The sequence below is a fragment of the Chiloscyllium plagiosum genome, chromosome 13 (genome assembly GCF_004010195.1).
Source record: "Chiloscyllium plagiosum isolate BGI_BamShark_2017 chromosome 13, ASM401019v2, whole genome shotgun sequence".
Taxonomy (NCBI): Eukaryota; Metazoa; Chordata; class Chondrichthyes; order Orectolobiformes; family Hemiscylliidae; genus Chiloscyllium; species Chiloscyllium plagiosum.
Window position 1 is genome coordinate 34,526,180 of NC_057722.1, and position 13,754 is coordinate 34,539,933.

Genomic DNA, 13,754 nt, shown 5'->3' on the forward strand with positions numbered 1-13,754 from the left:
CTCTGGTTTCCTCCCACAATCCAAAGATGTACAGGTCAGGTGAATTGGCCATGTAAAATTGCCCGTAGTGTGAGGTGTATTAGTCAGAGGGAGATGGGTTTGGTTGGGCTGAAGGGCCTGTTTCCACACTGTAGGAGAATCTAATCTAATCTGAAATTAACATTTTTCCAATTCCCTGGAGCCTTTCCAGCATCCAGAAAATTTTGGAATATATCACCAATGGATTCATTCTGTACTAAGTCATAGGATGTAAGCCATCAGGCCCTGAGAACTTAATGTAAACTGAAAGAACAGTGGATGTTGTAGATCAGAAACAAAAGCACAAGTTGCTGGAAAAGCTCAGCAGATCTGGCAGTTAACATTTCGGGTCCAGTGACCCTTGCAGGACTTTCGGATCAGCGGACCTGAAATGTTAACTGATTTCTCTTCACAGATGCTACCAAACCAGCTAAGCCTTTTCAGCAACTATTGTTTTGTAGGCCCTGACAACTTGACTGCCTTCAATCCCCAATGGTTTGCTGTATAATTTTTCCACAGGGATGATTGTTTTAAATTCCTCCTTTTTTATAATCTGCATTGCTTGTTACTATTGAGATAAGACCATAAGACATAGGAGTGGAAGTAAGGCCATTCGGCCCATCGAGTCCACTCTGCCATTCAATCATGGCTGATGGGCATTTCAACGCCACTTACCCGCACTCTCCCCATATCCCTTAATTCCTTGAGAGATGGCTTGGAGAGGGTGGACGCTAGGAAATTTTTCTGTTAGGCGAGGAGACTAGGACCCGTGAACACAGCCTTAGAACTAGAGTGGGGTAAATTCAGAACAGAAATGCTGAGACATTTCTTCAGCCAGAGAGTGGTGGGCCTGTGGAATTCATTGCCACAGAGTGCAGTGGAGGCTGGGACGCTAAATGTCTTCAAGGCAGAAATTGATAAATTCTTGATGTCACAAGGAATTAAGGGCTACGGGGAGAATGCGGGTAAGTGGAGTTGAAATGCTCATCAGCCATGATTGAATGGCGGAGTGGACTCGATGGGCCGAATGGCCTTACTTCCGCTCCTATGTCTTATGGTCTTATGGGTGTATAAGACCGGGGAAAATTGAACAGTTGAGAGGAGAACTGACAAGCTACTGGCATGTAAAGACAGCCTGACAAATAGCTCTCTTAAAGATACCATTATCAATCAGTGACCTGTGAAGCAGAATTCCCAAGAAGAAAAGACAACAGGAATTCAGAGAAAACTGAAAGCTGCCTGGTTTTGAGATAAGAAGTTTTGTTTTGTAAATCTTAATTGAGGATTTTATCAAACTAGTATTGTAGAAGGGGAAGGTAAAAGATAGAGGAAGGAGTTGTAAATAGTTGTTAGTTAATCATTCTCTGTTATATTTTAAGAAATAAAAGTTGTTAATTTTTACTTTAAATAGTTCTTGATCTCTCGAATTTTCACAGATTACCGCACGGGACAAATCTTTTCTGTGTTGCGGGTTTTAAATTAGCAGCGGGGTTTACCATATGTCATAATTGTACTTACCATATATTTATGCATCTTGTCTTGGACTCACCAAAGCATGGAAATCCTTTATTACATTCAGCCTATCAAACTCTTTGATTATTTTGAAGACATTTATCAGATTCATTTTTAGCCTTCTCTTTTACAGAGAAAGTAACTCCCAAATCTGAATGAAACTACTAACTGAGGGAATTTGACACTTGGTTTTCAGTGACTGATATACAAACTGAAGACAACTGAAAAAAAGCACAGCAGATTTGAGAAAAATTTCTTTCTTTCTGGAATGCAATTCCTTCAGGGGTGATAGAAACTAGGAACAGGCGTTGGCCAATCAGCCCATGAAGCCAGCTCCATTCAACATGATCAACGGCTGATCTTCTATTACAATGCCATACTCTCTTTTTCTCCCTGTCCTTCTTGAAATCTATTTATTTCTTAAACATATTTAGCCACTTCAACTCCACAGTCTTCTGTGGTGGAGAACTTCACAAATTGACCACCCTCTGAGCAAAGAAATTCCTCCTTTATATCTGTCCAAAATGGATTGCTGCCTATCCTGAGACTGCAATCCCTTGTTCTTCAGGCCTCAGCCAGGGGAAACTTCCTTCCTGCCTCCAGTCTCTCTAGCCCATCAAAGCTTTGTATGTTTCAATGAGATCTCTCTACATCCTTCTAAACTCAAACGAGTACAGACCTAGTCAGATTCAATCATTACTTTTGTAAGGGAGTTAGATGTACAAAGGGGAACATTTTGCAGAGCTACAGAAGAGAAGCAAATAGTTGAATTAATTTGATAGTTGTTTTTCAAAGATTGGCTCAGTAACAATGGGCGCAATAGCATTTTTCTGTGCTCCCATTTCTTATGTTATAATGGCCTTTGCTCAATCCACTGTGATCCTTTCAATTTTGATTGCATCTTTGTAACTCATTTCTGTCTTTCCTCCAGTGTTCCAATATCTTTGTTATATAAATAAAAATAAGTATGATCTGATACCCATTACATAGACATGGCTACAGAGTGACTTAGATTGGGTCTTGAGTATTGAAGGGTACAGGACATTTATGAAGAATGGAAGCTAGGAAAACATGAAGGGTGGCTCAGTTAATTAGCAATAGTCCTAGCACAATAGAAAGGGATGAACTATGTTCTGGAAATGAGGGCATAGGTTCAGTTTATGTGGAGATGAGAAATAATTACGGCAAGAGGCCACTTATGATGTACAGGTCTTCTGATGCATCCTTGATAAACAAGAATGTGAAAAGTTATGGGGATGGGTGGGAATGTGGAGAAATCAAATCAGCCATAATCTTATTGAATAGTGAAGGGGGCTTGAGGGGACATAGGACCTGCTCCTGTTCCTCATTCATCTGTTCATATTTCAGCATTTTCAGATTACTCAGAGGTGGATTGACATTGGTTAGAAATATCTTATATGATAAATTTACTTTCAATGGTTTTAAACCTAACTTCATCAAATGCCTCTTTTACACATTCTGAGGTTTCTATAAAGTTAGATGTCCAATTACTTCGCATTGCAGATTTTGCACTTGGCGATATGCCAAGAACCAGTAACTCAGAAGGGAGAGGACACTATTTAAAATTCCACCTGGAATTGGCATTTGGATTCAAACAGAAACACTATCCACAAAAACTGCCTACATTGTTGGAAAAAGATGCAACAAATACCTATTTAAGTAAATTAAACAATATGAACCCAAATAATAACACTTACACCGAATAAAATATTGCTTGCTTCTGCTTTTCCTATTCTTCAGCTTATAATAGACAAATTGTGAGATCATCATATTGTCAAGGGTAACATAAAAATTAGCTGTAACAGTCTGTAATGAAAACAACACATTATAAGTTAATTGTTACAAATTCCCAGTAGAAGGATCCATATGTAAATAAGTTGTAGAAAGTGAAATTAGAACATCCATTACCATTAAATAACTTATTATGCTATCACGTAATGTAAGCGAGCATTACAAAAAGAAAGTTTGTGGTTTTAGCTCACCATATTTAAACATGCTTATAATATGATGCATAGCATATGAAGTATCATATTTTCTGAAATTTCATCAATCTTTGTCAGCATCAAGGATCTATTGTAAGTTTAGAATGTAAGCACGGAGGTATCCTATCTTGAACATGGCTATATTTTGTGTTTCACTGCTGGATCTCTTATTTGAATAGTGATAATATATTTAATGATTTCTCCAGCCATTTTAGATTGAATTTTTCACAGTTTCTCAGTTGCAATAGTTAGCTAAGGTGTTCTGTCATTGCTCTTGAGCAGTGACCAAACAGATAATTACTAGGAATAAGTCACGAGATTATTCCTGCAGAAGGAAAGTGGTCATTTGCCCTGGTTTTTTAAGTAATGGAAGCAAAAACTTTTCATTTAAAATTATTTTTGGAACTTTTATAGTCCAAAATATCTTGCAAAGAAAAAAAAGAATTAATTGCTTTTCATAAGGAGCTTAGGGAGAGGCCTGTCCACGTGTTTGTCAAGTGTTGGTGGCTCTGGAGAGAGTTGTTTTTTGTTGCAACTTTAATAGTTCAAAAATATGTGGGAAAAAAGTGCCGTTGTAGCTGCTTGATTAACGACAGGGATCAGTATTTCTTTTCTCAGACCCAGACATTTGAAAGCTGTTTGATAGAAGATTTGAAGAGGAGGCTTTGTGCTTTTTTTAAAAAAAGTTTTACATTTTTATTTTGTTTTCTCTTTTACTTGGTTAATATTAAAGTCTGTGGGTAAGGAAGTGTAGTTTTTTTAATATCTAAGGTTCTTTTAAGAGCTGTTTCTTTAGAGGTTTAATGTCACTGGGGGCATACAGGGGACACAGGGTGTGATGGTTAGTAGATTTAGAGAGATGGTTACACTGCAGGGTCAGTCAGATAGATGGGTAGCTGTCAGGAAAAATAAGAATGTTGTTTAGATGTCTCCTGTGGCTATTCCTCTTTCTGCTTTGGGTACTGTTGAAGCAGATAGTTTCTCTGAGGAAAGTACAAGTGGCAGTCAGATCTTGGTCACTAAGAATGAATCTTATGTTAAGCAGTATTTGTCAAGACTCTCCTGATTGGGCACAGACAGGAGATTTTGCAGCCATGACCATGAAACCAGGATAGTACATCGCCTTCCAGGTGTTAGAGTCAAGGATGTCTCAAAACAATTGAAGCATGTTGTCAAATGTTATCGTGAGAAGCCAGAAGTGGTTCTACACATTGGTAAAATGTGTAGGTTGAGGCTTTGCAGAGTGAATACACTTAGTGGGTTAAAAAGCAGAACCTCAAAAAGGTAGTAATCTCTGGTTACTCCTAGCGTCACAGTCCAATGCGAGTAGGAATAAAAAGATAGAGCAGATAAATCAATAGCTGAAGAGATGGTGCAACGTGCAAGGATTCAGATTTTTGGATCATTGGGATCTCTTCTGGGACTGAAAAGGCCTGCTCAAAAGGGATGGGCTTCACCTCAAATAGAAAGAGGCCAATATCCGGGAGGGGAGATTTGTTAGTTCTATTTTGGGAGCCTGTAAACTAGTGGGTGGGGAAGGGAGATCCTAAGTAACAATGAAAATGCAAAGGCAGATGAGGATGGTTCTGAATCAAAAAAGAACACATTAATTAGTAAAGACAGAGAGGAAGTCAATGAACGAGGTAACTACATTTTTTTCAATGCAAGGTGTCTTGCATGTAGGGCTGATGAACTCAGGGTATACATGGAAACATAGGACCGGATAATTCAAGATAATTTTCATATTTAAATATACCTACTAGAGAAGGAGCAAACCTTGACCTTGAGGGAAACAAGGCAGTGCAAGAGACTGAAGTGTTACTTTGGGATCACTTTGGGACTAATGATCAGAATTCTATTAGTTTTAAAATAGTTATAGAAATGGATAGGCCATTAATGCTCTTAATTGGAGTAAGACAAATGTTAATGGTATGAGAAAGGAATCTTCAAAAGTTGATTGGAGTAGACTGTTCACAGGTAAAGGGATGACTGACAAGTTGAAGGCTTTCAAAAGTGTGATAATGAGAGTTCAGAGGCATTATGTTCCTGTTAGACTGAAGAGTAAGGCTGTAAGAGTAGAGAATAATGGATGAATAAAGATATTGAGGTTTTGGTCAAGAAGAAGAAAAAGTCATACTTTAGACCTAGACAACTGGGATCAAACAAATCTCTTGAAGATTATAAAGGGTGTAGGGGCATTCTTAAGCGGAAAATCAGGAGGGCAAAAATGGGATACGCGAGATCCTTATCCTTATCTGCCAAGACTAAGCCAAAGAAATTTTACATTAGGAATGATGAAGGGCTTATGCACGAAACATCGATTCTCCTGCTTCTCGGATGTTGCCTGACCTGCTGTGCTTTTCCAGCGCCACAATCTTGGCTATGAATCTATGGTTGAATGTTTTGCCAGTGACAAAATGGTTAAAACAAGGGAGGTTTGGAAAAAAAAACAACTTGCAATCAGATTTGTTCAATGCAAGTTTACTTACCAATTGGCAAAAAACATTTTAATTCAATTTTATGGCTAGTTTGCTGAAATTGCAGAACTAAGCTACCATCGATTCATTTTGGGGTGTTGAGAAAAAAATGAACAAAATCAGAATACTGTCTCCCCTCCTTGAACATTCTTTAATCATACAGTCTGGGTGGAGTTTGCATATTCTCCCTGAGTCTGTGTAGGTTTGCTCTAGGTGATTAGGTTCACTGCAGTGTGGAAACAGGCCCTTCGGCCTAACAAGTTCACACTGACCCTCCGAAGAGTAACCCAGCCAGACCCATCTCCCTCTGACTAATGCATCCAACACTATGGACAATTTGGCACGGCCAATTCACCGGACCTGCACATCTTTGGAATGTGGGAAGAAACCGGGGCACCCAGAGGAAACCCACGTAGACACGGGGAGAATGTGCAAACTCCACACACACAGTTGCCCAAGGCTGGAATCGAACCTGGGACCCTGGTGTTGTGAGGCAGCAGTGCTAACCACTGAACCACTGTGTTGCTCCGGTTTCCTCCCACAGTCCAAAGATGTGGAGGTTAGGTGGATTAGCCACGCTAAATTGCCCGTAGTGTTCAGAGATGTATAGCTTAGGTGGATTAGCCATGGGAATGCAGGGTTATAGGGATCAGGTAGGGAATGCCTGCTTCCATTCCATAGGGATTCTATGATTAACATATTCAAAATGCATAATAGGAAATCTATTGGGCAGCACGGTGGCACAATGGTTAGCACTGCTGCCTCACAGCGCCAGAGACCTGGGTTCAATTCCCGCCTCAGGCGACTGACTGTATGGAGTTTGCACATTCTCCCCGTGTCTGCGTGGGTTTCCTCTGGGTGCTCTGGTTTCCTCCTACAATCCAAAAATGTGTAGGTTAGGTGAATTGGCCACGCTAAATTGCCCGTAGTGTTAGGTGCAGGGGTAAATGTAGGCGAATGGGTCTGGGTGGGTGCGCTTCGGCGGGTCGGTGTGGACTTGTTGGGCCGAAGGGCCTGTTTCCACACTGTAAATTATCTCATCTAATCTAATCTAAAAATTTATGCAATATCTATGGTTCTATCAAATAGCACAAATTTATTTACCTGGATAAGCAGCTGATTGGTCAAATAGCAGCCAATAAAATTGGTAATGTCACCACAGACCCAACAAAGCAGAAATCCCACTGACAGTGCGTGATCCACCTTCTCATTCTTGTAAGCCACATACATTTGCCTAAATAGCAATGAAATTAGCACAGTACAATTTTATTTTTATAGAATAAAACTTTGTGTGACATTTTAAAAATATATATAAATCTTCCATTGCTAAGTTGTTGACAATGCTCATAAACAGACTCTGAACTGCTTCTTAAAGGAAGTATGCAATACTGTTTCATTACTCCTTGACCTTATATCTATCTACCATTCCAAATCATCATGGATAAAATTCAGGAAACATATATGAAATTAAATAATGTTGCATCTTTTGTTAAATTCACTACTAAAAACAACACTTGGCTTGAAAAAAGTCATTATATTTAAGGTCCCTTAACCCCTTATAAAAACAAATATCTTCAAAGAGTTTATAACCACTTGGAGCTGTCAATCAAACCATAAACTGACAGTCACCCCTTTGTGATAATGAAAAGTTATGAATTCTCTCATGCAGCATTCATTCAGTAATGACAGCCCTCATGCTTATGTCAATAGACAGAATTAAATTGCTAGCGCTATCTCACTTAAAAAAAAATGCTGCAACAAGTTATTTTCCTGATATAGTTAAATGTCAGGAATTTTCAATTCTGGGACAGTTTTGACAGCTCTTGTGACAGATTTCTCAACTGTTCCAATTGTTTTTTAAAACACAGATTAACATTCACTTTTAACAATCCCAAAGGCACCTTACCTCTCCCAAAGGTTATAAAATCCTTGAGTCAGAATATCAGAGCAGCACAGAAACAAGCTCTTTGGCCCACCATTGACAATATTGCCCATCAAGCACCTGCCTACTCTAATCCCAGCTCCTGGCATGTAGCCTTGTGTACTATGACATTTCAAATGCCAATCTAAATATATCTTAAATGTTGCGATGTTTCCCATCTCTAGCACCCTTTCGGGTGGCAAGTTCCAGATGCCAACCATCCTCTGGGTGAAACAATTTCTCCTTAAATCCTCTTTAAACCATCCACTCCTTACCTTAAATGTATGCCCATCAGTAATTGATCCCTTTTAGTCCTATCAACCCAATTACGTCCCTCATAATCTTGTGACCTAAATCCCTGCTCCAAAAGGTGTGCTGGAATGATATACAAAAATGTATTGCACCTCTCCAAAAGGGTCCTCTGCCTCCCCAAGGAAATCTCTCATCTTTCTCCTAAAGCTATAGAGTCTGCAAATTGTGTGGACTTCCCACTGATTAAAATCTTATCTGACACAGGCAAATGTACTTTAGCATATATAGTTACCTCAGTGAACCATGGATGTATAAGTTTGAACTCAACCCCATTCCCTTCGCTGCAAAATGGCAGGGTCTGAGATCAGAGACACATAATAGATGCCTCTATAGATGTGTAGAGCCTCTCCATCTGCCCCCAAAAAAATTAGTCAAAGGGTAGAATTTAATGGTCTTGACAATGAAAATATTACCACAGCCTTTTCCTGGAATAAAGGGTAAAAACAATGACTGTAGATTCTGGAAACCTGACTCTGGATTAGTGGTACTGGAAGAGCACAGCAGTTCAGGCAGCAAGAAGATTGGAATTTTCTTGGGTCCAGTTATTTATATGTAGGATGGTATTTTTCAATAATATTGATTTGACTCAGTACTCGTTAATTAAGTTGGAGTTCTGGCTCATTGTTAACTTGGATATTATCATTGGATAACTTGGATATTATCATTGATACATTATTCTGAGTCTGCATTACTTCTAGAAGCAAAGTCTGAATCAAATTAAACTGGGTACAGACCCTTCCAACATCAGGACAAAGCAAATATATTTCAGAAGACTAGAGACTTGATATTCAAGAATACACTGACAATAGCGTCAGATTTGGCCACAACGCTGTCTGATTAATCAGATAAATCCATCAGAGTGACAGCTATGTCTGTCTGTGATGGGATGAGGAACAGCTGTTCTGGTGAAGTAGTTGATAGAAGGTGACTTAAACTATAACTTGTATGCTATGTCTTCAACAGGATTATAATTAATTATTCTGACCCTCTCTGGTGATGGGAAACTCAAATCAGCCAAGGGAGCAATCAATATAAATAGAGATAAGCATTTATGACAAAAGCTGGTATTTACACAATACAATTTGTATATTTCTCATCTTCCCGGAACAAAAAAGATTTTAAAAAGTGTTCAAGTTACTTGATTTGAATTTGTTGCACTACTTGTACATTAAATTCATATTTTAAAAAGTCTCTTTTCACACCTCATAAGAAAAAGTCTTTCATAAGTTACAATTCATGGAATTCCCTCCCTAATGGCATTGTGCTTCAACTTATTCCACATGGATTGCAGTAGTTCAAGATGGCAGCTCATCATTACTTTCTTGAGGGCAACTAAGGCTGGGTGATAACTGCTGATCCAACCGGTGAAACCATATCCCGCAAATAAATGAAAAAAAATGTACATACCAAGCTCCCACAAATAGTAACAAAACTAAAATATACAAAAAGTAAAACATATTCCAAGGCACATAGGTGATTTTGCACAGTTGCAAAATCTGTTTCACGACATTTGACATTTAAACAGGCATTGAACACAAAGAAGTAACAAGACAACATTTGAAGTAAATATCATTACTTCACATATAAGATCCATTAACAATAATGTCAGCACTGTTAAAAAAAAGGTAAAGAGCATCATATACCCTTTCAGAACAAGGTCACAGAGTTAGGTGGCATGGATAGACAGATCTTACTTCATGACTCAGCCGTGATACTAAACTTTGAAATATTTTGTATCTGCTCTAATGATGGCACTTCCATCTGTGTTTGAAACAAGTTAAGCAAACTGATGTTTTGGTGATAACCTTGTCAGTAAGCTTTACGTTAAGAACTATATGCAGTGTTATTCTAAAAGCTCTCTTGTACAACATTAGTCGTTTTGAATATTCTTGAGATCTGTAACACAAAATTCCTTGAGCCAAAAGTTTGATCTTTTTTCCATTTTTTTTCCATTCCCTTTTATGCTCTCATTTTCTGAAGGTTACAATTCAGGCTGCAGTACAGCTCCACCTACACTGGTAGCCTTACGCTTCACTGCATGATTGGTCTTCACATGCCAGCTTGTACACTGAAGGTCAAGAAACCGCTAAATCAAAGAAGCCGTTACAACCAAACCCAATTGCTTCTCCATTCAATTACACAACTACATGTCAGTCGAGGCTCAGTGAAAATTAGAAGTGAAATCCTTTCTGATTTTGTACTTCTTTGCCCAACAGGACAGTAATGCTCATTATAGTACACTCATCATTACCTCGGGTTATTTAAACAAAATCTGTCTGAGTTAGTCTGACTGGATAATTTCATTATAACTTTGTGTATTGAATACTGCAAAAGGTAGCTCAAAGCTTTCACTTCACCATTGCTATTTGTATTCAGGGATTGGCAATATGGAGCAATGATAGCCCTATGTTTTCTTTTTAGGGGAGTGGAGACTGATAAGCTACTCGCTGACATCCTATCCTGAGTAATGATATGTCAGATGGATTCTCCCTTCTTCTCCTACTACAAAGACCTTCTTTGCCTTGCTGCCTCTGCTCCATCTCCTTGTGATGTTGCAGCATGATAAGAACTGTAACTACAGCCACAACGTAAGGAACAAATAGTGCCACTCAGAGGTCAAAGGTCTTCCAAAGACACAGTACTCCCTACTAACTGAAAGAGCTTTTGCCAACTTCTCCAATGTCACAATATTGCAACCAACTCTAGGTACAGCAATGTAGTCAAAGGTCTAATAAAAGTAGATAGGTGATGCTGTTAAATAGCGCTGGTGGGAGAGGTGGATGGGACAGGAATGGGATGGGAGTGTGCTCTTGATGTAGCTGAAATATGGTAAGCTGCACATGGCTAAAAGGAGGACATTAACTGGACCAGACGGGGCCAAAGTAGGAAGAGGGTGCCGAATCACCATCAGACACTGATGGGCATCACAATTTGCCAATTCTATGCATTTCTGTGGCATACATGGGACACACATCGCTGCTGGTCTTCAAAACATGGTACCAACAGGGCCAGCACTGGACATGAACCCCCTGCTGAAACCATCTGTGATGCCTTGTCTGGATTTGTTTCCATCAATCCTTCCTGCTGATATCAGCCCGAGCTACTGATAACAAATGGGGAAGGATGACCACACAAACTCTTTGGTAGTAAGGCTCATTCCTAATGAACAAGACATAAATTTATTAAATATTCCTTAGGAGCTAAGGTACACGACTATATCATAAGAGACAATCAGGCCTAACTTAAAACTGAGTCTATTTTAACGATATGCTGTTTGAAGGGAGGACAATCACTGAGGCATACACTGGAGATGGGAGAACTGATAAAGTCACTATAGTCCAACTTTTCATCACAGAGAACGAGAGAGAGAGAGAGAGAGAGAGAGAGAGAGAGAGAGAGAAAGACAACTGGTGGTGGTTTAATGGGAGAGTCACTCCGCCCCAGGTGAGAGGAGAGATCAAGAAGGGGAGTTCTTCATGGGAACCTCAGCTAGTGCAGGAATTGAACCCACACACGGTTTGTATTACTCTGCATTACAAACCAGCCATCTAGCCAACTGAGCTTACTACATCCGTTGCCATATTCTTACCAGATCTAGGACTGTACTCTCATTAGAGAGAAACATTTGGTGGTGGTTTCAACTGAGGTTCATGGTGTCTAAGGTGAGGGGAGAGGTTGAGCAGGAAAATCCTTTATGGTAGCCTCAGCTGGTATGGGAATTTAACTCAGTTGTTGGCATCACACTGTCTCAGAAACTAGTTGCCCAGCCAACTGAGCTAAATCAATCCTAATAGGCTGGTCTGTTCCTTCCATGAGCAGTCCTTTATATTCTGATGGGCAAAGCTTACCTTGTCATGTTCTTTAATCTGTCGGATTCTGACTGACTCATACAACAACTAAATGTCAGCTTTTGAGTATCCAAAAGATTTACTTGTCTGAGTTGCATGCTTATGACTATTAGATTCCCGGAAGAGTTGTTATCCAATGCAATTCTGTGTCTTTGATTCACTGCTCCAGTATTCTAATTGATCCAGGAGAACAATGTAACTTGTGGGTAGAGGGCTCTGCAAATCACAGGAACTGGATGGAAATAGAGTTAAAATAGCTGTAGATATCAGAGGGCATAATAAAGATCTCTTATCGGAGGTAGTAGTTGTTGATAATGATTCTTGTGTCACTATTTACAGCTGCTTCACACACATGCAAGTCTGGGAACTTCAATCAGAAATAGGAAAAGGGTTGGAAAAGAGAAGAGATTAAACAATGTTCGAATTGGTGTTACAAGGTCAAAGGGAGTTGTAATGAAATGAAAGGAGAAAACAAAGTATCTGTGGAGGTGTGAAAGGCCGAAGGATGAACTGTAACCATCTGATAGCAAAGAAAGAAAAAGCAATAAAAATCAACCTGAAAATAAAGCAAGACAAATTGATGGAAGAAGTTACATTCTGAGATTGTTGATGTCAATGCATAATCCTGAAGGTTGTTAAGTATCTAAATAAAAGATTAAGTATTGTGCCTCATGCTTACAGAGCTACATTGAAATACAGCACAAAAGGATCATAAGAAACAGGAGCAGCAATAGGCCATTTGGCTCCTTCAACCAACTCCAAAATTTGATAAAATCTTCGATATGACTGTGACCTCACTCCACCTTCTTCATTGTCCCAAATAACTCTCAACTTTCTTGTCAATCAAAAGTTTGTCTCACCTAGCGTTGAATATATTCAATGTTGCAGCCGCCACTGCTCTCAGGGTAGGAGAATTCTAAAGTCTACTGACTCTCGGAATATTGTTCTTCATTTCCATCTTTGAAAATAGGATGCCCCTATTTTCAAACAGTGCCCAGCCCCCAAGCTCCAGAATTCTCCACAAGGGAAGAAGATATCATCCCAGCAACTAATCTGACAAGCTCTCAGAATCAGCTGTGTTTCAATAAAATTGCTTCTCATTCTTCTAAACCTCTATGAGTGTAGGGCCAATCTGCTCCACCTTGCATCATCGAACTCCGCATTATTTCAGGAATCAGCATAATGAACATTCCCTGAACTGCTTCCACATACCTTCCTTTCGTAAGGAGATCAAACTGTACACAGCACTCCAGATGCAATTAGTTCAAACCCTGTCTAGTTAAAGCAACTCTTTCCTGCTTTTATTCTTCCCTCTCTTTGCATTAAAGGTCAACACTCTATTTGCTTCCCCAATCAGGTCACCATACCTGCAAGATAGCTTTTAGTGATTCATATACCAGGACTTCCAGATCCATTTGTCCCACAAATTTCTGCCTTCTCTTTTGTTTTAAATATGGAGTTTTTTAGTCATAATAGGAAAATGGCTCCGGCTACCCTTGATGCCCGCTATCCACAACAGACCACGGGCAGTCTCCATGTGTATACATGCCACTGATATCACCAGGCTGGGGTTAAAGTGGGAAATGGTTGCCCACCTTTTGAGGACCAGACACCTCACAAAATCTATTCCTAAAGGTACACGAAGTAAATTACACTTAAGTAA

General features: G+C 39.4%; 1 protein-coding gene across 2 annotated transcripts in view; it reads right to left on the reverse strand.

The window, feature by feature from the left end:
* Nucleotides 1–13,754, reverse strand: part of LOC122555908 (lysosomal amino acid transporter 1 homolog) — a 47,240-nt gene that overhangs the window by 17,025 nt on the left and 16,461 nt on the right. For both annotated transcript variants that reach the window (XM_043702174.1, XM_043702173.1), the window contains exons 4-5: nt 7,115–7,244; nt 3,249–3,357 (exon numbers count right to left, since the gene is read on the reverse strand). In XM_043702174.1, the coding sequence (XP_043558109.1) occupies nt 3,249–3,357; nt 7,115–7,244 (239 nt within the window). The remainder of the gene's footprint in view (nt 1–3,248; nt 3,358–7,114; nt 7,245–13,754) is intronic.